Genomic DNA, 24,542 nt, shown 5'->3' with positions numbered 1-24,542 from the left:
GGTGGATTAAGACTGGTTGAAGAACCCAGACTGAGCAAGGCACTGTCAATCACCAGCACTCCTCCCAGTCAGGTGGTGGATCCTGTTGGGTCTGTTGGTTCCCTTCCCATCTATTATCATCACATTCAACAGTAGCACTCTTCCACCCGTGTCACCATGCAGTCTCCTCATATCCCTCCCTGCCTCTCGACTTCTGCCTCATTCACAGGCATTTCCCACATACCAGCTCTGTTGTTATGGTTGTCAGTTGTCACCCTTTCTCCCCATACAAACACTGAAAGAGAGGGGAGGTGCCTGAGACATAATAACGAGAAAAGCAGGCAGGCAGACTCACCTGATGATGACACACTGGTTCTCCCTGTCGATCATCATGTTTCTGTACATGTTGTCTGCCAGGGCGTAGATGTGAGGAGGGTTCTCATACTGGGCCTGGAGGTTCAACAGAGATTATGATCCAAGAATATCTTGTTTAAAAAAAACTGGGTGGGTCCAATTTCTTGGTCCTAAGTGGAAAACTGACTGTAAAGGCAAGACTGTAAAGAATTAGGAGTAATTCATGTAATGAAGTAATAACGTCAGAGGGCTAACTGTTTTTATCAAGCATAGTTAACGTCTGATTTGGCAGCCAAGGCCACTTCCAGTACGCTGGCCAAGAACACTTTAAACAATACAGACTTGAACAGGCTGTACTGAAGGTATTGCCAGGCCTTTTCAACGGGCACGTTTCTAAATCTGCTCCAACTGAGGGGTGCTGCTGGAAAAGGTATTCGAAGCACACCTAACCCAGTTCATTGAAAACGTTCTTTCTACTGATAACATCTTAAAAACATTACTTATTTTTACTTTTCCAAGTATGAGGTGACGTTGTGCAAACAATTAGGATACAAGTTGAATACATTGATAGCAGAGTTTTATTTTTACCCAAATAGAAAAACCTATTGGTACCCTGTCTCATTGTCTCATACTCCTGTCGAAAGAGAAAAGGCTGCTCACCGCGCCCTGATACATCTCCACTTCCTTGTCCCCAAAATATGGCATCTGCTTGAACGGGTTAACAGAGATGAGCACAGGGCCAATGTAAGTCTGTGGAGGTTAAGGATCATACTAACATGTGTACCAGTAATAAATCAACCGTTCAGGTCCCTGTGACTCACATGGTCAAAGGAAAGAACAACACTAAGAATTCCCAGAGCTCATTAGTCATCTGCATCGAGCACCAATAACAACCCTCCCCTCATTTTACTCTTTAAGACAATGCAGTTTCAGAACACGTTTAGAAATCTTGACGTCGTCCCTCTTGGAGAAAAATGACCTAACTGTGAGTAATTGGGCCCATGATGTCATTGCAATGTGCATCTGTGTGGTAGCACTGGAGTGTCTGGTGATTGGACCCAAGCCTTGTAAATACAGTGTTCACACATCAGAGTGAACAGCCCAGCAGTGTAGTGATGTGAGGTTTAGGCCCTGTAGCCCAAAGCAGCTCCCGGCACATAAAGCTGGTATTGAGGGCGCCCTGCAGTGACCCCAGCCCCAGTACGCCACTGGCTGGAACACTCTTTGTTGATGTTATTTTCTGACCACAATCAGAGGATTGAGTTTTCAATCTAAAATGGCCAGCATCCGCTCAACTCTATAATCCTAAAGACTGCCAGGACACAGATGCGGTTTTAATTAATGAGCTCTTTCGAGAACTTTCAACATCTTCCATCAAAAGGGTTATTCAGAGGCCCAAACATTTCAACACTACTTGGATACATTATATGGGCACAAGAACAACACTTTAAACCTCAATATATTCTTGAGGTCTGTAAGAGTGAAGCTGAATACTCTTCTTATGGATTGTATAGGCCTACAGGCCTGGGGCATTTACAGATCTGGCCCGGAATGCTCTCAGCACAGCCAAACAAAACCATTACTGTTGTAGTAAAGTAGCTGCAGTGCTCACATTCACCATGCATTTCTCAGCAACCCTTCCCCCAACCTCTTTCCATATTGCTGCATGGTGAGATTAAACCAGAGTAAACCTGATTAAGATCCATTCCAGCCTGGAGGTGAAGGAAGCTGAAGTCAGGGGTCCAGATAGGGGCGCAAAGAGGCCCGTCTCCCCCTCGCCACTGGCGATACATGGTGGGAGTAGCCCAGTGTCTGGAGCCTCAAACACTAGATCATTAATCTGAGTTATTACAGCACTGGGAATGGTCACTCAGCTATTCTGGGAACGGTGGGAGTGTGTCTACGGCAGGGCTTAGCCATTCTTCATCGAGGTGTGAACGGTGTGTGAATGTGAAGGATACAAAGATGTAGTCGTCCATGTATCTCTTCTTGAGGTTGTCCACAATGGCGTCCTCGTTGATCTTGGAGAGGAGCACCATGTCGTCCACTCCACTCTGCTTGACATTGTGGCTCTGCCAGTGGTACCGGTAGTGGCCCCGGCTCCCCTGGAACACACAGAACACAATACACATCTGTTAATGCCTTCAGACTGGTGCCTTCAGATTGCTTGCAGCCGCATCAAACTATAAAACTATCAAACTATGACCGCGTGACCTGACCAGGAAAAAAAAAACGATGGCCCTATAGTCTCATAGAAACTTCATTATCAGAAGCTTACCTTTACCTAGGACTGAAATCATCACATTTGGTGAGAGTACTGGGGTAGGCAGCAAAAACTTTTAGCAGAAAACTGAAATGAACTTGGGCTTCCCCCTGAGTAACTCATTTTCACCCATGCAGAGTTTTGATTTTTTTTAAAACTTCTAATAGGTGCAAGGTCAAGATTCCCAAAAGTGCTTTCAGTGTGTTTTTGGCTCTTTGATGTTGTGTTCTGACTGCTGTCAGACCTTTCCCTTTACCTCCCTCCCCCTCTCTTCCTCTTCTACCTCCGTTCCAGTTTGATTTTTTTTTTCTGAGAGCAGGTCTCCAGAAAGCTTAGGGCATTCATCATGTGCTGTGAGTCAATGTCATCTGGCTACTGAGGAAAGGATTACAATGTGCTGTGAGGAATGAGTCTTATTCTCCTGGATGGAGAACCAATCAAAGCCACAGACCAGATCCAGAACATTAGTCAACACTGGACACATCTCAATGCCATTTAACGCTCTGTTTGCCTCCTGATTCCACTGAGAAAGAGCATTTTAAATCCTATTCTATTTTAGTTTACCTTTGAACTGGAGGACAGCTTTACATACTGTACAGCTGAACGATTTGTATTTCTACGCCTGTTTTTTCTTCCTGGTTCTGGAATGCTTTGTTTCAACTTTTGAAGTGGTTCAGATTGGAAAGGGCTGGTGCATAGATTAGATGGCAGCAACACTTCCATATTTCAGATTCCATAGGCTACAGCAGACTGAATGGTGCAATGTGACAATCACTTGTTAAATGTCAATTTGTGGTTAAAGACAAAAAGTACAGTTGCACTAAGATGTACTTTCTCTACCAAAGCAACACAGAGCAAAACCATGGTGACATTACAGTAAAATAAAGTAACACCACAGTAGATTTAATACACCAATGGAAAGCCATGGTAACTTTCAATAGTTGACTTGTACAAAGTCAAGCAGAGAGACTGCTCAAATGAACCCTTAACGTTCTCCGGGGTGGCTCAATTGTTTTTTACACCAACAAAATAAATACCACAACCTCTCTTTACAGACTCACTCTTAGCATGGAACATAGTGAGTAATGTTAATAGCTTCTCAGACTATTTCTATGTGCATTTTCACTCAGGAGCCAAGACATAAATTACTGCTCCATTAATTTTCCCAGACGGTTCCCATTATCATGTTTTACTGCTTTTTTTTTTAAACAGAAGAAGAAAAGTCTGATTTCTCCTCTCATTGGCTAAGCAGGGTGCATTACATGTGATTCCATACCCTGGGAGCTCATAAACACCTCGCTGGAGATGATGTGTGAATGAAGAGAATATTGATGGGACACTGGGAAATTGGTGTCTCAGGAATTTGAAGATAAACAGTGCATTCGGAAAGTATTCAGACCCCTTCCCCTTTTCCACATTTTGTTATGTTACAGCCTTATTCTAAAATAGATTAAATCATTTTTTAATAATAGGTGAAATAGACTTACCCGCCTAAATCTACCCGCATTTGGCACGTGGCAGGTGTTCATTTTAGTCCCTGCTTCCAAGTCAAGGTAAACTTTTGGTTTTATTAATTTATTACCACGAGGCCCACCGGTGTAACTGCTTGCTGACTGTACTGCATGATTATTAACATGTTAGTTCTAGTAGCTATGTTGACTATGACGTTAGCTAATATGCTGACAAGGCTGTGTGTAGCGATTATGATATGAAGGTTGGGCTTAGATAGATTTGTTCACCTAGTCACAGACAGCTGATTTGTTTTACTGCATTTCCATGTTTGAGTACATCACAATCAAAGTATGTGAGTCCGTCTGAGTAAGGGTGAGTCAGACTCTTGATAAAGCATGAGCCAAGTCAGAGGATCACAGAGCCCTTTACACAGGAGAAACAGTCCGGTCTTCCAGGCAGCGATCCTAAACATTCAGAAAAAAAGGACTAGTTGATCAATAACATGTAATAATGTCATATTATACTGAGCTTCTCTGTTATATTTCCATACTCATCTGAAATCCAACACATCAGGTTCATCTCATTGTCTTGCTCTAATGCAGTAGTAATGACATTAACTGCATTGAGCTTGGAATCTACTACAGATGTCGCAGTTGAGCCCACCACAAATACACATAAAAACAGCCCAGATCTATAGCACAACTCCAGGCAAATCCTACACCATGTATGCTGTAGGACACAACCCTACATCAAATGAAAATGAAGTACCACCCTAAGCTATTTAGAGTGCTATATTTATCCTGTTGCTGCTTTGTTGGGAATGATAATGTTCTACTTGAAGAGGGAGAGGACATAAGCCGGAAACACAGGAGCCAAAAGTTCAGGGTATTTTCCATGGGGGTTAGAGGAGAACATTGGGTACTTTCAGATGTTTTCAATAATTTTCTAACACACCAATAAAATTGTTTATAAACATTGATAAGAATGTATAATGGCTTATTGATGACAGTGGTTATAAAGCCAATCACTGACTGCTTGTTGGATGCTGTGCCATAAACTGCTAATATATGGCTCTGGTTGAAACCTACCTATGTGTTTTGACTGAGATCTAGCCTAGAGCAGGATGCTGTTCTCTCTGGTAAGTGATTCCCCAGGTTAGTGGAAAAGTTGAGGTGAGTCAGTCAGTGCTGGAGGTCGGCGAGCATACAGTCCCTTAGGGGGACAGATGGAATTGGGAGCTACCAATAATATCTGACTTCACTTTGAGCACATCTTAACAACCACCTTCTCCACACAGACCGCCCTTAGTAACAGCATACTACAGAGCATCAGTCATAACTAATGATCTTTGCTTCTGTACAATTCCAGTCACATATTCTGTGTTTCACAGATGTCAAAACAACCTTGATCCCAGGAAGTATGATTGGGACCTCTGTCCAAAGAGATCTAGGATTAACCTGATTCATGACTTGATCTCCTTCACTCTCTGAAATAACAATCAACTCCTTATAGTCTCCTAGGTTTGGGACCAGACCTTTTCCTTAAAGTTACCCCGACAGCAGTTGAGGAATTTCTGCACCAGCCCCAGATTCATAATGTCAGGCTTTTTTTCATGCAAATACCATTACCATAAATGGATAGTGCTGAGCAGAGCTGAGTTCGAGAAATGGCTGGGTTTGATTCAGTACAACAGGCGGCACCCCCTCCCCCCCCTTCCCATTCCCCACTGTTACTCTGTTCTCCTTTTCCAACCTTGGATTTGACACAGAGCCCACCATGTGTTAAGAAGACCACTTTCTGGTGCTGCACTCTACTACAGAACTGGATCTCTTTCCAGTAACAATCTTGGTGGATATTGCTTGGGATGTGACCAGGATCAGGCTACAAATGGATTTTGTTCATGCAAGGGTTTTACTCAGTGTTGGATAAGGGCATTCATGTGCTACCATGTAGTAGTTCAGTTGACCTGATTTCTGAAAGCAGCTCCATTCTGAGTCAGGTTTCCCTTCCCAGAGAAGGATTAGGATTTTATAAATGATTTTTGATTTAATTTAAACAGATTTGAGAAGCTTTGGACAGATGCACATATACTAAGTCTTACAGTATGAAATGCCATCATGCATTTTGTTGATTAAAAAATCCCAACCCCTCCCACCACCCCAAACCTTGAAGAAAATACTCTGATCCTCCACACCAACCACACTATATCTAGCATTGGAAGGTATGATGTCAGTTAGTACTTCCTGTCTCCATGATCCCGGGTCACAGCCAGGTCAGCCATACATCAGCTATGACCTTTGCAGTTGTAACATCCATCTTTGGTGTGTACTAATTGATTCTTGAAGACTGTAACTTATAAATGCCTCATGAGCTTAGTTAAACTGTCGTACCCTTTCAGAACCCAGGATATCAGCTTGTTTTACTTCAATGTTTGTAAACAAAGTAAATGTAAACAAACACTGTATAGCCTCAAAACATGGTTAAAACTATAAATGTTGAGATCATGGATGTCAACATTATATTTGATAGTGGTTTCTCCAGCCATCTCTCAAGTTTATACTGAAAAAAGGGGCGCATTGTTATTATTTCAACTCTGGATTGCCCCTTTAACAGACAAACTAAATAGAACCAAATCAAGGCCAACACTAAGCAGTGCTTCCACCTGGACTCTATCACTGCTCTGGATCAACTGCTGAATCTGCACTTTTAAAAACCCACTCATTTCAGCAGTGCCAGGAACTGAGTGCTGACAAGAGAGTAAACCTTCCACAAATCAAGAGGAGAAAACAAAGCAATCAAAGAGAGAGGTTGAAAAACCCTGGATGCTGATTGAAAATACTGTGGTCTCTCTAATATTAGAGACAGTAGTCTGAACAGTCTGAATCATCATCCAGGGCATTTCAAGATGAGAAAAGAGAAGTAACAATAAGCAGCAGTGTGGGGCTGTTGCCATGCACCGCTTCTCCATGGGATGGGATATTCATTAGGGTCACAGAGCACCCTAGACAGCAGCCTCTTCCTCAGCTGGATCTGGACCCAGACTGGACCATGGTCACCATGGCAGCAACACCCAGGGTACAGCCAACTTCACCACTGCTCAGCACCATGCCAGTAGAGGAGACATCCATGCCAAGCCTAAGAACACTACCCAGACTTGGACTAATAGTTGTCTCGCGTCAATAAGTAAAAACATTTCTGACCCTGTCTGAGTCTCTTAGCCTGGCAGCCATAACTCCCCATTAATAAAAATACCCAGAGCCCAATGCCAGTGGAAACAGTCCCCGCTACCAAAGCTCATGGGCATGAAAATATGACTTACACCGATTAGTCAATTCAGTGTTGGTCTGAGAGACATTAACACCTGTAAACATGCAGTTTGGTCTATATCTATTAGGTGTAGGTGGTAGACATGAGAATCCAGGCTGCAGTGCTTCTCTCATTCTGCTGTGCAACTTACCCTGAAGTCACCTGCTTAGAAAAGAGATATCAACATCAATAATGCAGAGAAAACCACCCCTACTCCTTAACTGTCTAAGTTCTTATGCTGTTTATCTGGGCCAGGGCTGACGTACATGTTGAATAAGCGTTTACGTAAGACAAGGCCCTATTTTTCAAAGAGTTTGTTACACAATTGTACTAAAATCAACTCTAGATAGTAGCTGAGGGTAGTGTGAACTGGAGAGAGCTGTAGCCTGCAGGGCAGGGCTAGGTAGGGCTGGGTAGCTGGGTGCCTGTGTCCTCCCCAGGGAGAACAAACAGAGAGGTAAGGAGAGGTGTAAGCTGAGACAGGAGGAGAGGTTTCAAAAGAGAGAATCCTCCTATGTACTGAATCCATGGAAACTCATGTGAAATGTCATATTTCTCGAGAATACATCTACGGTTTATAAGTCCCCCTTACATACATGACAATGTTTATGATAAGATTCACTTCTAGCCACACAAAAATAATAATTAAATGTAATATCACATGCTATGGTATAGGGTGGCTAGACGTCACTGTGGGTGGGCCTACTCTTTAAAGAACAGCCACACAATTTTTCTTGCAGCTTGAACGTAAACAAACCATTTGCAGCAGGCTCTCATTCATACCAATGATTTTCTGTGCCACACAGTGGCTGCTATTTGTCCAGACCAGTCTCAGGTTTCAGTTACACAGCTTCCAGCTAGGAGCCCTCCTATAGGAAGGGAATTTTTGCACATGTTCAGCACCTATAATAGAAATTATACATTTTTGCAAAGACAATATCTCCCTGGTCTCAGTTTTTGTATGGCGGTTTGCTCTCTCTGTCAAAGAGAACATCCCATCCTTCTTTTTCAGCTTGCCATACATTACCGGGTAGATGCGTGCCAGACATAGAATTTCCCTGAACTAGATCTCCTAAGTGGGTCCCATGCCACTGCCTAACATTGCCGTGGCAACAACCTTCACTCTCTCTAAAATCAGGTAGACCTCAATTATCTCCTGCAAACATGGCTGATAAGAAAATGCCATTGTGTGAGGTGTGACACCTGCAGGGATACCCTCCCATTCCCAACAAGTAATACCATACTGCAGAGTTCCCCAAAAGGCACCCCCGTGGGCCAAATTCGGCCCCTGGGTGATTTTAGTTGTCCCCCCCAAAAAAACATTTGTTGTTGGACATAAAAGACTAAAAAATATATATATTTTTACAATCACCAGAAAATCAGCTCGAAGTCATTTTAAATTTAGGATATCTGTTCCCAAGTTTCCTACGCATAAATAGAGAGGCATATGTGGTTTTATCCCAATGTAATCAAGGTTTGAAATCTTTTTGTTTCTGTCAAATACTATCTGTTTGGGATTCTTGCGGTGTTCCGGCCCCCCGATCATCCACTCAAGGATAAATTGGCCCACAGCTGAATGTAATTGGGGACCCCTGCTATACGGTCATTCAATATCCCTTTACTGTGGAACACATCTGGGTGGTCTGACATTCATACTCATTCATAAGGGATATGGGTAGCACTTTCTAGGAGTCAGTATTGGAATAAAATGTCAAGCTACAACACTGCCAGTTAGCAAAGTGTTTTTATAGTATAAATTACCACTCTAAATTATGTTTTTTCAAAAGAAAACCCCTATGACTGAAGGATTATACCAAATACTGTTTCTCAGCTGTGAAATCACCTGCTAGTCAGGAGCCAACCACTTCTCATAAATCCATTGCACCCTTCAATATCCACTGGGTATCTTGAAGATAGACCTTAGAAATCTTTCATGACATGGTAAAGCCTCCATCCTCAGGGTCTGAGACACCTCCTGTATCAGTAAGAAGTATGGTATCTCCTCTTGTGATAAGACTGTTACCAGGAGGAGAGTCAATTGCCATAAACAGAAAAACCATCCTCTGAATTAGTGAGGCTTTAGCCCAGAAGCAGTCATGGGTTATGGCCTGGACTAATTGGCCCATTGAAACAGATATATGACAAAGGACCTCCCAGGCCTTGACAGGAGAACTCCTGAATGGGAGAAGGGGAAGAGGGAGGGCCAATCACTCGAAAACATATCAATGCAGCAGGAGTTGCTTTTACAATGTGTACCAAAACTGTCTGGGTCCTGGGCCCAGTACTGCTGTGGCATAACACGGCTGAAATGAGCACAGATGCCTCAAGTTACTGTGGGATAGGTCTGGGAAGATCAGACACTGTTAAATGGTGTGGCTGGAGCAAAGATAGGTGGATGTATATTCTCTAAGACACATTGAGTGCTTTCAGCGTCTGGATTTTTATCACCGCAACAGAGAGTGAGAGAGATATCTTCGACAGTGACAGAACAGGAGGGATACAGGCGGTGGTGGTGGTGTGACGCGTAAGAAAGAAATGTGAAAGAGAACCTCGTCATAAGGGGTGTGGCTGGCTGGGTGTGTAGAAAAGCATGCCTTATTCTATTTATACCATGAACAAGCACAAGGGCCCAGTTTATACATTGGATGTATGGTTCATTTTCCTCCTTTGGCTCCACCAAGTTCATTCCTCTGCTTATGAACCAGTCCTTTCAGGGGGAAAATATATGCCTGACAAGAGGTCGACCGATTATGATTTTTCAACGGCGATCCAGATTATTGGAGGACCAAAAAAAGCCAATACCAATTAAAATAAAAAAAAATTGGCCCATTTAGATAGGATAGTAATAATGACAATTACAACAATACCCAATGAACAATTAACACTTTTATTTCCACTTAATATAAATACATAAATAAAATATATTTAGTCTCAAATAAATAATGAAACATGCTCAATTTGGTTTAAATAATGCAAAAACAGAGTGTTGGAGAAGAAAGTAAAAGTGCAATATGTGCCATGTAAAAAAGCTAACGTTTAAGTTCCTTGCTCAGAACATATGAAAACTGGTGGTTCAATATTCCCAGTTAAGAAGTTTTAGGTTGTAGTTAATATACGTCGAGTATTTCTCTCTATACAATTTGCATTTTATATATCTTTGACTATTTTATGTTCTAATAGACACTTTAGTATTGCCAGCCTAATCTCAGGAGTTGATAGGCTTGAAGTCATAAACAGCGCTGTGCTTCAAGCATTGCTAAGAGCTGCTGGCAAACGCAGTAAAGTTCGAATGAATGCGTACGAGCCTGCTGCTGCCTACCACTGCTCAGTCAGACTGCTCTATCAAATCATAGACTTAATTATAGTAAACACACAGAAATAAGAGACTTAGGCCATTAATATGGTCTAATCCGGAAACTATCATTTTCAAAAACAAAACCTTTATTATTTCAGTGAAATAAGGAACCATTCCGTATTTATCGAACAGGTTGGCATCCCTAAGTCTAAATATTGCTGTTACATTGCACAACCTTCAATGTTATGTCATGATTATGTAAAATTCTGGCAAATTAGTTCACAACGAGCCAGGCGGCCCAAACTGTTACATATACCCTGACTCTGCTTGTACTGAACGTAAGAGAAGTGACACAATTTCCCTAGTTAATATTGCCTGCTAACAGGAATTTATTTTAACTAAATATGCAGGCTTAAAAATATATACTTCTGTGTATTGATTTTAAGAAAGGCATTGATGTTTATGGTTAGGTACATTTGTGCAACGATTGTGCTTTTTTCGCAAATGCCCTTTTGTTAAATCATCCCCCGTTTGGCGAAGTAGGCTGTGATTCGATGATAAATTAACAGGCACAGCATTGATTATATGCAACACAGGACAAACTAGTTAACCTAGTAATATCATCAACCACGTGTAGTTAACTAGTGATTATGTGAAGATTGATTGTTTTTTATAAGATAAGTTTAATGCTAACTAGCTACTTACCTTGGCTCCTTGCTACACTCGCGTAACAGGTGGTCAGCCTGCCACACAGTCTCCTCGTGGATTGCAATGTAATCGGCCATAATCAGCGTCCAAAAAAAATGGCGATTACCGATTGTTATGAAAACTTGAAAAATCGACAATGCAGATTAATTCGGTCGACCTCTACCTGATGTAGTGAGCAGTCCAACAGGGCAACAGCAGAGAACGCATTAATTTCACTAAGAGGACACAAAGACACATAAACCGCCTGTGTCAATAACATCAGCTGTGTGATAAGCTGTCCGACAGAGGTGAACTAACACAAAGCGACTTCTATACAAATCAATATTTGTTTTTTGGGCCCTGCTGCTGCTGTGTACGTATAGAGAGAGAAAGCCACACTAGGTGCAAAATCTGTATAGTAAGTCCACTACTAGAGTGCACAAATTACAGCCTGCCACAAAACTGCTCTGCCTAAACCAAGTTTGACAGATTCATACAGAAGCACAACGGCTTTTAAGAGATAGCAGCCCACAAAAGGGAAGCATAACTGAGAAGTTAATCAAAGCCAGACATGTGGAAGCTTTATTAAATATTCTGCCATCAATTTTTGGCATGAATAAAAAAAAAAAAAGATTATTCACCATAGTCAAACTCAAAATCAACTGGGTGCATGAAAAAAAACAGATGTCCTGGGAACCGTAGAGCCAGATTGGCATGGCTCCCAGGACGGTAGCATCAGAGAGATGAAAGGCCGTGTGTACACCTGATGGTATAGAAAACAGGCAGACTAACGATGCTGGCTAGAGCATCTTACTCCCAGCCACTCAGGGAAATGGGTGCTGGCTGACAACCAAGAGCAGCACAACTCCCATCTGAGCTGACGTTAAACACTCAGGAAGTCATCAACAACAGCCTCTCCCCAGAAAGCATTCCACCCTCCAAGTATGGCCTAAAAACCTGGCTCACCCAACAGAACACTGGTAATACCCTGGCTCACCCAACAGAACACTGGTAATAACCTGGCTCACCCAACAGAACACTGGTAATAACCTGGCTCACCCAACAGAACACTGGTAATAACCTGGCTCACCCAACAGAACACTGGTAATAACCTGGCTCACCCAACAGAACACTGGTAATAACCTGGCTCACCCAACAGAGCACTGGTAATAACCTGGCTCACCCAACAGAACACTGGTAATAACCTGGCTCACCCAACAGAACACTGGTAATAACCTGGCTCACCCAACAGAACACTGGTAATAACCTGGCTCACCCAACAGAACACTGGTAATAACCTGGCTCACCCAACAGAACACTGGTAATAACCTGGCTCACCCAACAGAACACTGGTAATAACCTGGCTCACCCAACAGAGCACTGGTAATAACCTGGCTCACCCAACAGAACACTGGTAATAACCTGGCTCACCCAACAGAACACTGGTAATAACCTGGCTCACCCAACAGAACACTGGTAATAACCTGGCTCACCCAACAGAACACTGGTAATAACCTGGCTCACCCAACAGAGCACTGGTAATAACCTGGCTCACCCAACAGAACACTGGTAATAACCTGGCTCACCCAACAGAACACTGGTAATAACCTGGCTCACCCAACAGAACACTGGTAATAACCTGGCTCACCCAACAGAACACTGGTAATAACCTGGCTCACCCAACAGAACACTGGCACAGACCTTTACTTTACACACCCATCCATTTACAGTCTGTCTGGGACTGGGTATGAGGCTGCTGTCTATCACTGTGTTTCCACACCACATGCCCAGAGAGAACTAATATAAAATACTTATTTTTGGAATACTTTGTTTTGGTCACCGACTTACTTTGTGTCTGAACAGCCCAAGCAGCTGACCAGGTCTAAAAAAAAGAAATGGAAGAGAGCTCAAACTCCGTCACTGCTACAGACACACACACACACACTGAAAAGTGATCCCAAATACAGCTTCATGACTTACTGTTCTGAATATACACAATGAATCCAATGACAAACATTTACATTCCACAAAGACAACCTTAATGAATCACAATCAGCTTCACTGTCACAAAATCACATACCAGATTTCACTGCAATCCTTTAGACACATTTCTCATAAAATGTTCTTTCAAAGGGTTTTGGTGCAGTAAAAATGTGAAATGAATAAAAAAAAATGATAGATGTTGCAGTAGGCTGTTTGTAGTCCTCTCCAGCTTTGAAGGGAATAATATAACACAGTTCCAATGATTTCCAGCTGACGATCTCTTGATTCTCTGATATTAATCTTATATTGTGTTGATCACTATAGTATTGCAGAGCTACATCACACTATTTAGATATTTTCATTGAGGGTTACAGTTGATGTTTGGTTCAGTGATACGGACAGTTAAGACATATATACACACACACACACACACACACACAACCAGTCAAAAGTTTGTACACACCTACTCATTCAAGGGTTTTTCTTTATTTGTACTATTTTCTACATTGTAGAATAATAGTGAAAACATCAAAACTATGAAATAACACACATGGAATCATGTAGTAACCAAAAAGAGTGTTAAACAAATCAAAATATATTTTATATTCTTCAAAGTAGTCCCCCTTTGCCTTGATGACAGCTTTGCACACTTTTGGCATTCTCTCAACCAGCTTCATGAGGACTGCTTTTCCAAGTTCCCAAATATGCTGAGCACTTGTTGGCTGCTTTTCCTTCACTCTGTGGTCCAACTCATCCCAAACCATCTCAATTGGGTTGAGGTCAGGTGATTGTGGAGGCCAGGTCATCTGATGCAGCATTGTCCATCACTCTCCTTAGTCAAAAAGCCCGTACACAGCCTGGAGGTGTGTTTTGGGTCATTGTCCTGTTGAAGAACAAATGATAGTGGGACTAAGCGCAAATCAGATGGGATGGCGTATCGCTGCAGAATGCTGTGGTAGCCATGCTGGTTAAGTGTGCCTAGAATTGTAAATAAATCAGACAGTGTCACCGGCAAAGCACCCCCACAACTCCTCCCCATGCTTCACGGTGGGAACCACACATGCCGTTCACCTATTCTGCGTCTCACAAAGACATGTCGGTTGGAACCAAAATTATCCCATTTGGACTCATCAGACCAATAGATTTCCACCGGTCTAATGTCCATTGCTCGTGTTTCTTGGCCTAAGCAAGTCTCTTCTTATTATTGGTGCCTTTAGTAGTGGTTTCTTTGCAGCAATTCAACCATGTATCCTCTGAACAGCGGATGTTGCGATGTGTCTTAACTCTGTGAAGCATTTATTTGGTTTACAATTTCTGAGGCTGGTAACACTAATGAACTCTACAGCAGAGGTAACTCTGGGTCTTCCTTTACTGTGGCGGTCCTCATGAGAGACAGTTTCATCATAGCGCTTGATGAGTTTTGCAACTGCATTTGAAGAAACTTTCAAAGTTCTTGAAATTTCCCGGATTGACTGACCTTCATGTCTTAAAGTAATGGACTGTAATTTCTCTTTGATTATTTGAGCTGTTCTTGCCATAATATGGACTTGGTATTTTCTTCTGTCACAACACAACTGATTGGCTAAAAATGCATTAAGAAGGAAAGAAATTGCACAAATTAACAAGGCACCTGTTAATTTAAATGCATTCCAGGTGATTACCTCATGAAGCTGGTTGAGAGAATGCCAAAAGTGTGCAAAGCTGTCATCAAGGCCAAAAGGGTGGCTATTTTGAATCATCTCAAATATAAAATATTTTGAATTGTTTAACACTTTTTTGGTTACTACATGATTCCATGTGTTAGTTTTTGATGTCTTCACTATTATTCTACAATGTAGACAATATCAAAAAATAAAGAAAAACCCTGGAATGAGTAGGTGTGTCCAAACTTTTGGCTGGTACTGTAGCTAATGAGATTATGGGTATTACTGGCACAATACAGTGGGAAACTGTGTGGCACAATAGTATACAATTTATGATTATAGAAAAGCCATAATGAGCCATTAGACTTAATCTAAGAAGTGATGCAGGGTGAAAACAATGGTGGCCTAGGGTACGGTAACAGACTGAGATGGGTTGATAAAGTCTCCATGGGGCAGTGCTGGAGCCCAAACACTGAATCAGAGGCCTATGATCTTTTGACATAATGCAACAGTGGATAGGAAACAAGCTGAACAGATAAATGGAACTCCGCTCTGACAGAGCGTGACATTTTTCCATTTCCACAGCTGTCCTAACGGGTGACAAAACACATGCAAATAGAAGTTTCAGACTTTGTTTACTTTTTTGTTAGGTCAGAGCTTGCTGAACAGAGTTCCACCTCCTTAGTGTGGGAGACTGCAGACAGTGGATATCTGTTGAAAATTACAAAAGTAAAGCAACCAACCACAAAATAAGGAAAAACAGATCATGCAAATGAGGACATCTATCTAGAGCATGTACTTGTCTCTCACTATGGTGTTACTTGCTTATAATTAAGCAATACGGCTCAAGGGGGTGTGGTATATAGCCAATATACCATGGCTAAGGGCTGTTCTTACCAACTAAAGAATTCAGAGTGCCTGGATACAGCCCTTAGCCTTGGTTAGTTGGCCAAATATCACAACCCCCCCGAGGTGCCTTACTGCTAATAGAAACTGGTTACCAATGCAGTAAATAATTTTTTTGTAATACCTGTAGTATACGGCCTAATATACCACATCTGTCAGCCAATAAGCATTCAGGGTTCAAACCACCCAATTAATAATAAAAATGATGAGTTATGCACCTGCAACACTAGTGACATTAACATGTGACTGATGATTAATAATGTGTACCCAGGAAAGAGATGGATAGACCTGGGAGATGAGCTATCCTTTTACTGGAATGCAGGCATCCCCCATGGAATTCAAGGCATGTTTGTCTGTATGCTAGTGAGCAAACAGAACCCTCTCAGAACCCTGCTCAGATCCACAGACAAGACAGAAAAAATCCAGAGGCAGACAGAAGACTCCAGCTGTGCCCAATGGGGCTGATATCATGGTAACTACTATTGGAAAATATGAAAATTATAGTGACAAATGTTGTGAAATCTTTGTCTCACAGCATGAAATTGCCTAAAATATGTCAAACCTACATACTTCAAGGAAAAACATGAGTTTCCATTTACTACACATGACACCTATAAAAAAACTTAGCAGCTGTTTAATTGTGGCCCAGACTAGAACAGGTGGGTATTGTCTGAGCGAGAGAAGATATCACATCAGGAAGTCTGATCAAAAGTGGCCTCCTCTGCATGGGACCAAAGAGCTGCCTGGCACAGTCCTCCCCATCCCTCACTGGGGTAATGGGAGACATTCGCTGTGAGAACAGACTGTGCTCTCCATTGGGCTGCAGCCCCAGCCTGCTGGGCTCCCAGTCCTGCGGGTAGTGGTGCGAGAGCCAGGCTCACAAATGGTGTGCTGTACCAAGGGCTGGGCAGCAGTAAACCTGGGAAAGCCAAAAGACAAGAGGGGAGCTGACAGTGAGCTGGCCGGGACACACAGACCCAGATCACTTTACAGAGGGGAAAATGCAGATGGCTGTTCCTCACATGACCACCACATTCACAGCTGGCCCAGGTTGCTGAGGGATGTGTTTCAAATAATATTAAAGGCCTGCATTAGGGAAAGTGGGATACCTAGTCAGTTGTCCAACAATGTATTCAACTGAAATGCATATTCCACATTTAACCCAACCCCTCTGAATCAGAGAAGTGCGGGGGGCTGCCATAATCGACATCCACGTCTTCGGCGCCCGGGAAACAGTGGGTTAACTGCCTTGCTCAGGGGCAGAACGACATATTTTACCTTGACATCTTGGGGACTTGATCCAGCAACCTTCCAGTTACTGGCCCACTGTGCCATCACTGAACTGACTGAGGAAAGCAGAAAATAAAATAATGATTTATGGAAACGTTCACTACACAAAGGTGAGACAGAAAATGGGTATACAATTGGATCTAAAAAGGAGAATCCTCTATATTTTTGCTTGCTCCAAAACCAATAGATTGACACATTTTATAATGTAGGGTTACCTGTCAATGGCCACAGTTAGCAGGTGGTTTTAGTTTGCACAAAGGTAACATTTACTTGTCAGTGAAGAACAATGGGGTTTTGGTTTGGAGTACAAACTGCCACCATGATCAACTACTGAGGAATACTAAGTAAGTGCCAAACAGAGGAAGTTGCTGTGTTAATGGCATCATGAATGGACACCATGAAGTGGTATCCTCTAATCAGATGCACTTTAAAAGACATGGCAGGATGTGGCATCACATCAGACAGCATATCTGTTTGAAGAAAGGTCAACAGCAGCTCTTTATAAAACGAATGAAAATGTTAAACTTTCAATAAAAAGCTCAATTAAAGAAATGCTCATTTTAACCAGTTTTATGTTTAATTCATCCTTTTAACTTTTCATTTTGCACAAACAAACCACAAGGGGTTACAACCAATGAGTAAATATCATTCAGAGGAGCTTCTGTGAGAACATTGTCAGAATAGTTAGGCTAAGACAAGCGTTTAACATCCATTAATAAATCTGATTCTTGATCCAGTCTGATTCTGCCATCTGTTCTGGAAGTCAGTGAGTCGGAACTTAGAACCAGTGTGATGGCTTACGGAACGCCACGAACATGAAGATGGAGCTTTGTAACAAAGACCAATATGCGTGGGATTGATAAAGAGGAGAGTGTATGTTTACTGGATCTCTGTGAACAAATTGAACAAGTTCCCCAGAAGGGGTGTTCGCCCTGTTATAGAGAAGGGCTCGAATTCCTGCAAAACTCTTTTCGGCATTGCAGGGTGGAAAAAAAATGGAGCACAGGCTTTGAAATGGGGGGATATTACTGAGCATTCACCTCCCTGCAGAAAAAGCTGATAAAAACCATATGCTGTCATACTGACCTAGTATTCAGCATCTGGCAGAGTGGGGACTGTGAGTGATGCTACCGCCTGGTGCTCCAGACAGTCAGAGTGACAGACTGCTTCTCTCCACACAAGCCAAATATTAGAGTTCCCTCAATGTGACCCCAAAAAGGCTTTTTTTTTTTTTTTAAAGGAAGAGTTGTGCACTGAGTAACTGCGGTGTGTTTCATTCTTTATCTCTGACATCAGACTAAAGAGAGGAGAATATCTGGGGAAGGTTTATTATTTGACAGAAAGTCTGTTTATGACGAGCCAGGTTCTGACACATCCAGATGACATACTATGATCTTGCACGCAAAACAGCTACCTACTTTTGGAGCAAACCTGGAAAAACAATTTCTCCTTTCATGTCCAATTATTCCAGTGCTGCAAAATGTTAAGATGCAAGACGTATTAAATGTTTTCCACCTGGTTCATTGAAAGGATACATTCAGTTGTGTCCAACAGTTTCACATTGTTTTGAATTCAACCTTTCCATTCTCTGCTTACTGAATATTATGCTCAATAAACCTGTCACTGATGAAAGGATCTGTATATACAGCACATATGTTCTACTGTCATTAAAGCTACCTCACCAGAAGGAAACCAGTCCATTTCCTTCTGGTCATTCAGCATGAAATTCAGCACCCATGCCAGTGAACCGCCCACAAGCGCTAGTCTAAATAAGAATATCTCTTAACTTCAGCAGATCTAGGGGACTTGGGTTCACCGCAGCACATTACCTCTGAAGTGAGTCAGAATGTGCCTCAAGGCTAAAAGTTGTCTAATGTTGGCTCAGCAAGATGTGTGCACAGCATGCTAAATCTATCTATCCTCATATCTGGGTTTATTCATTGGAATATACTACAGAAGGATGAAGATAATGTTTTTAAAACCATCATGAGCCTACAGAGAGGGGGACGTCCAGTCATCAAACAATCTATATGCATGCATTTTATGGTACCCTCATACAGGAGGACAATGGGTAAACCATTTAAATTCAATCAATTTGGACAGCACCTCTTTTGATTTGAACTTAACCTTCCATACGTATTTGCCCATTGTAGAAATGGTCAGAAAGAGAAAGTGTGCTTCAAAATATAAAGGTGTTCAAAGTTGACCTTTTTTGCATACCCCACCATACTATTAGCTATCCATGTCTTCATCACTGGAAATTATACAGTTGAAATGTATAGAATTTAAAATCTTGCAAACAGGGTTTTTTGTCTTGTGCCATCAGTTGAGACACACATGCTCTTGAATACAGGGTGTCATGTTGTGGTTAATAAACGTACTAAAATGAGAATACAATTTTAAAAAATGCGACTTTCAAATGGTATCACAAAGATGGTTGGAGGTCCACAAATCAGACAACGTTGACTTAAAATTGTAATATATTAAAATGGTGCGTGGACCGGCGGTCCTCTTTGTGGTAGTAATTAAATTAGAAGTAAAAATTTCAATTCAAATTTCAACGGTGTGCCAGTTAAATTGCAGTTATCTGAAGGGATAAGATTGATATTTCCATGATCGAGCACAACACAAAAAATATCAGATGTAGGGTCTAAGAAATGATCAAATAGTTTGACAACCCCGTTCGTACGTTTTTAAATGATATCAAACTAAACCGTTTTATCTTTTCCAGTGATGAAGACATGGACGTCACATGGTATGGTGGGGTATGGAAAATGGGTCAAATCTGAGCACCTCTAGAACCCAAATGTTTTGTCTTTCAGGTCCAAAAAGTCACTTTCTGAACACTTCTTCCATGGGCAAACATGTATGGAAAGTTTTGTTTAAATCAAAAGGGTGATTGAAAAAGTGATTGAATTCATATGGATTTACCCCAACGGAAGGTCACATAAAATAGTTATATTGGAACTCCTGTAATTGTAACGTGTTCTAATACAGTGCATTAGGAAAGTATTCAGACCCCTTGACTTTTTCCACTTTGTTACATTACAGATTTATTCTAAAATGGATTCCATTTTTTTTCTCATCAATCTACACACAATACCCCATAAAGACAAAGTGAAAACAGGTTTAGACATTTTTGCAAATGTATTAAAAAACAGAAATACCTAATTTACATAAGTATTCAGACCATTTTCTATGAGACTCAAAGTTGACCTCAGGTGCATCCTGTTTCTATTGATCATCCTTGAGATGTTTCTACAAGTTGATTGGAGTCCACCTGTGGTAAATTCAATTGATTGGACATGATTTAGAAAGGCACACACCTGTCTATATAAGGTCCCACAGTTGACAGTGCATGTCAGAGCAAAAACCAATCCATGAGGTCGAAGGAATTGTCCTTAGAGCTCCGAAATAGGATTGTGTCGAGGCACAGATCTGGGGAAGGGTACCAAAAAATGTCTGCAGCATTGAATGTCCCTAAGAACACAGTGGCCTATATCATTCTTAAATGGAAGATGTTTGGAACCACCAAGTCTCTTCCTAGAGTTGACCGCCCGGCCAAACTGAGCAATCGGGGGAGAAGGGCCTTGGTCAGGGCTCCAGAGTTCCTCTGTGGAGATGGGAGAACCTTCCAGAAGGACAACCATCTCTGCAGCACTCCACCAATCAGGCCTTTATGGTAGAGTGGCCAGTCCTCAGTCAAAAGCACATGACAGCCCGCTTGGAGTTTGCCAAAAGGCACCTAAAGACTCTCAGACCATGAGAAATAAGATTCTCTGGTCTGATGAAACCAAGATTGAACTCTTTGGCCAAGCGTCACATCTGGAGGAAACCTGGCACCATCCCAATGGTGAAGCATGGTGGTGGCAGCATCACAATGTGGGGATGTTTCTCAGTGACAGGGCCTGGAAGACTAGTCAGGATCGAGGGAAAGATGAACAGAGCAAAGTACAGAGAGATCCTTGATGAAAACCTGCTCCAGAGCGCTTCGGACCTCAGACTGGGGAGAAGGTTCACCTTCCAACAGAACAACAACCCTAAGCACGCAGCCAAAACAACACAGGAGTGGCTAAAGGTCTCAACGTCCTTGAGTGGCCCAGCCAGAGCTCGGACTTGAACATCTCTGGAGAGACCTGATAAAGGCTGTGCAGCGACACTCCCCATCCAACCTGACAGAGCTTGAGAGGAGCTGCAGAGAAGAATGTGAGGAACTCCCCAAATACAGGTGTGCCAAGCTTGTAGCGTTATACCCAAGAAGACTCGAGGCTGTAATCACTGCCAAAGGTGCTTTAATAAAGTCGTGAGTAAAGGGTCTGAATACTTATGTAAATGTGATTGCTAAAAAAAAAAATATAATAATTAATACATTTTCTAAATGTTCTAAAAAACTGTTTTTGCTTAGTAATTATGGGGTATTGTGTGTAGATCGTTGAGGGAAAGAAAACAATTTAATCCATTTTAGAATAAGCCTGTAACGTAACAAAACGTGGAAAAAGTCAATGGGTCTGAATACTTTCCTGAATGCACTGTATAACTTTACGTTTTCAGCTCGACTGCTAGCCAAGGTACAGAGCTCAGTTACGTGGTACTGAGGGTTTGTTCCTTGGATTCCTTTGTGGGAAACCAGATCTACAGGCTCCATACACTGAGCACTGGGAGCAGAGCAGACTGCATAACAGGGTTGACCTGTTCTAGACAACATGTGTGATATGGACCTTCCTAACACCTTCCTAATGTTTTGTACACTGTGTATATACTGTCATTACCAACCCCGCCCTATGTCCATATCCCACATGTTGTCTCTCTAGAACAGGTCAACCCTGTTATGCAGTCTGTGCACTGGGAGCAGAGCAGTGTATGGAGCCTGTAGATCTGGTTTCCCACAAAGGAATCCAAGGAACAAACCCTCAGTACCCTCAGTACCATGTAACACAGTACCATTTTGCCCTCAGAACAGCCTCAATTCACCGGGACATGGACTTCACAAGGTGTCGAAAGCATTCCACAGGGATGCTGGCGCATATTGACTCCAATATTTCCCACAGTTGTGTCAAGTTGGCTGGATGTCCTTTTGGTGGTGGACCATTCTTGGTACACATGGGAAACTGTTGATTTTGAAGAACCCAGCAGTGTTGCAGTTCTTGACACACTCAAACCGGTGCGCCTGGCACCTACTGACATACTCCGTTCAAAGGCACTTAAATCTTTTGTCTTTCCCATTAACTCTCTGAATGGCACACACACACAATCCATGTCTTAGTTGTCTCAAGGCTTAAAAATCATCATTTAACCGGTCTTCTCCCCTTCATATACACTGATTTAAGTGGATCAATAAGGGATCATAGCTTTCACCTGGATTCGACTGGTCAGTCTATGTCATGGAAAGAGCAGGTGTTCCTAATGTGTTGTACACTCAGTGTACATGACATTACAAGTCAAGCAAAGTCATTCAGTGGATTTGGGCAATTATTTTAAAAAAGATTTATCCTTAATTAAATCAAAATACAGCAGTTGACTTGTTGGATTCAATAAACAGTACTTTAGCTGATACCCACAGTGGGATATCTGCCACAATGGCAATGGCCTCATGATCTGTGATCTAAACACAAAGGGGCCACACAACAGGGACAACTTTCTCCATAACTCTCTCCAGTACGCTTAAGCTGTTGGGATGACATTCAGTAAGCAGGAGAAACCGATCTCCATGTGGATATCACACAGGCTGCTCTCTGTCTCCTCTTCCATGACCAACCTGTTTTATTCAAAGTAGGGCTGTGCCAACACTGTACCTAGGAAGTGGGAGCTGCATGTGACTGTCCGTCAGTATAGGTGGTTGCTATAGGGACTGTATCTGCAGGCCACCTTTCTTTTACAACACCCCCGAGATGTATACTTTTATGGTAAGTGAGATGAAAGTTGTTGAGTAGACAACAATTAAAAATGTGACGTTTTTTTCCATTATGCAATATTGGCTTAGTTGTGAGCAGTGTGAACCACCTGTATCACAGAGAGTAAACAAACAAGTTTAACAACAAACTGGGCAGACTGTTTCCACTGGGCCCTCTAGATCTCAAGAGATCCAATATCCAGTTTTCATCTTTAGCATGTCTCACTAAGGCTTTGATATCAGATACACACTGTTGTCAAAAACATTTTGGTTTAATGTTTTACCATATCTCTGTCCACATACAAAATCCTGCTCAGTTAGAGAGGGAGGACGAGAGAGAGTGTGAGAGAGCAGTTTTATCATAAACATATGGTAGGTAGGTTACTCCTCAAATAGGAGAGGGAAAATAGTGGATTGGATTGTTGTTGCATTCTTATCAACATTCCATACAACCTGCTAGATCAGATTGAGACTAGAAGAGGCATTTAGTCCAAGTTGTTCTTTGAATTGAACTTTACACTGTAGCAAAACAACATCTAATGATTTAAATTCCTGTCTACTTAAATATATAATTCTGTGAAATAGGCACCCATACATCTCGTTATGTTATTATTCTCTATGACAATTAATACCATAAAGGCTATTGGTTGCAAAAATAGGCAACTTCACATCAGCCTGTAAAAATGACTCTTGCAGCACCTCAGTAGGCTATGACTCATGACGACATTACCTTGTTGAATGACTAGCTAAACATTTCTTAAAATATTCTGGTGACAATTTACAGGATGCAATTTCAACCTTATTTGACAATTTAGACAAATGATATGGTCATTAGACTAAAACCTAAGAATATATTTAATAAAAGTACATTGTCCCCTTGCATTGACCATTTCATCTGTGCAATAGGAATATGTTGAAAATGTTGACATGATACTTAACGTCATCGTGTCACGAATCCATTAGACCTCCATATATTTAACAATCTATAAAAGAACTTTCACGTCCCTTTCAAGAAGAGACATTATCGTGTTCCTTCATATGAATATGTTATCCAGAAGAAAATGGTCTGTAAAAGCTAAGTTATCTTACCATTCTTTCTCCTTCCCCAGACAGTTACAATGTATCCTTGTATTCCGTATTGAACAGGGGCTGGCTGTCTCAGTAGTCGTCTATTATTAAAAAATGTAAAACGTTGTTTTGCAGTTGGCCAGCTAAGAAAAAAAACAAGACAAAGTCAAAATAAAAAATAGGATCGCAGACGCCTTCCAAGCAGGAACACACAGATTCTCCTCAGGACCAGCTTCCTCTGTCCATTCTGTAGCTATAGTCTAAACATGAATAGACATAGGAATTGAACTCAGGCTCCCGAATGCTGCTGTTGTATGTTTGAGAGGTAAAGTTCAACTTCGAGGCTGGTAGCTGACTGAACAGCCTGACCAAACAATCCATAAATGGAAAATTCGTCTTTAGCCCTCAGCCAATAGGAGAGGGGTC

At 41.8% G+C, this 24,542-nt stretch overlaps 1 protein-coding gene across 2 annotated transcripts in view; it reads right to left on the bottom strand.

Moving 5' to 3' along the window:
• The window catches only part of myo1ea (myosin IEa), a 63,370-nt gene extending 38,828 nt beyond the window's left edge, over nt 1–24,542 (bottom strand). Inside the window, exons 1-4 of one of the 2 annotated variants that reach the window (XM_021586212.3) lie at nt 24,138–24,542; nt 2,295–2,438; nt 994–1,083; nt 335–429 (exon numbers count right to left, since the gene is read on the bottom strand). In XM_021586212.3, coding sequence (XP_021441887.3) covers nt 335–429; nt 994–1,083; nt 2,295–2,438; nt 24,138–24,140 — 332 coding nt within the window. In that variant the 5' untranslated portion in view covers nt 24,141–24,542. The remainder of the gene's footprint in view (nt 1–334; nt 430–993; nt 1,084–2,294; nt 2,439–24,137) is intronic. The other variant, XM_021586214.3, reaches the window with a different exon arrangement.

This window comes from Oncorhynchus mykiss, chromosome 26, assembly GCF_057628025.1.
Source record: "Oncorhynchus mykiss isolate SJ-2025 chromosome 26, ASM5762802v1, whole genome shotgun sequence".
Taxonomy (NCBI): Eukaryota; Metazoa; Chordata; class Actinopteri; order Salmoniformes; family Salmonidae; genus Oncorhynchus; species Oncorhynchus mykiss.
This window is presented reverse-complemented; position numbering and strand designations above follow the sequence as displayed.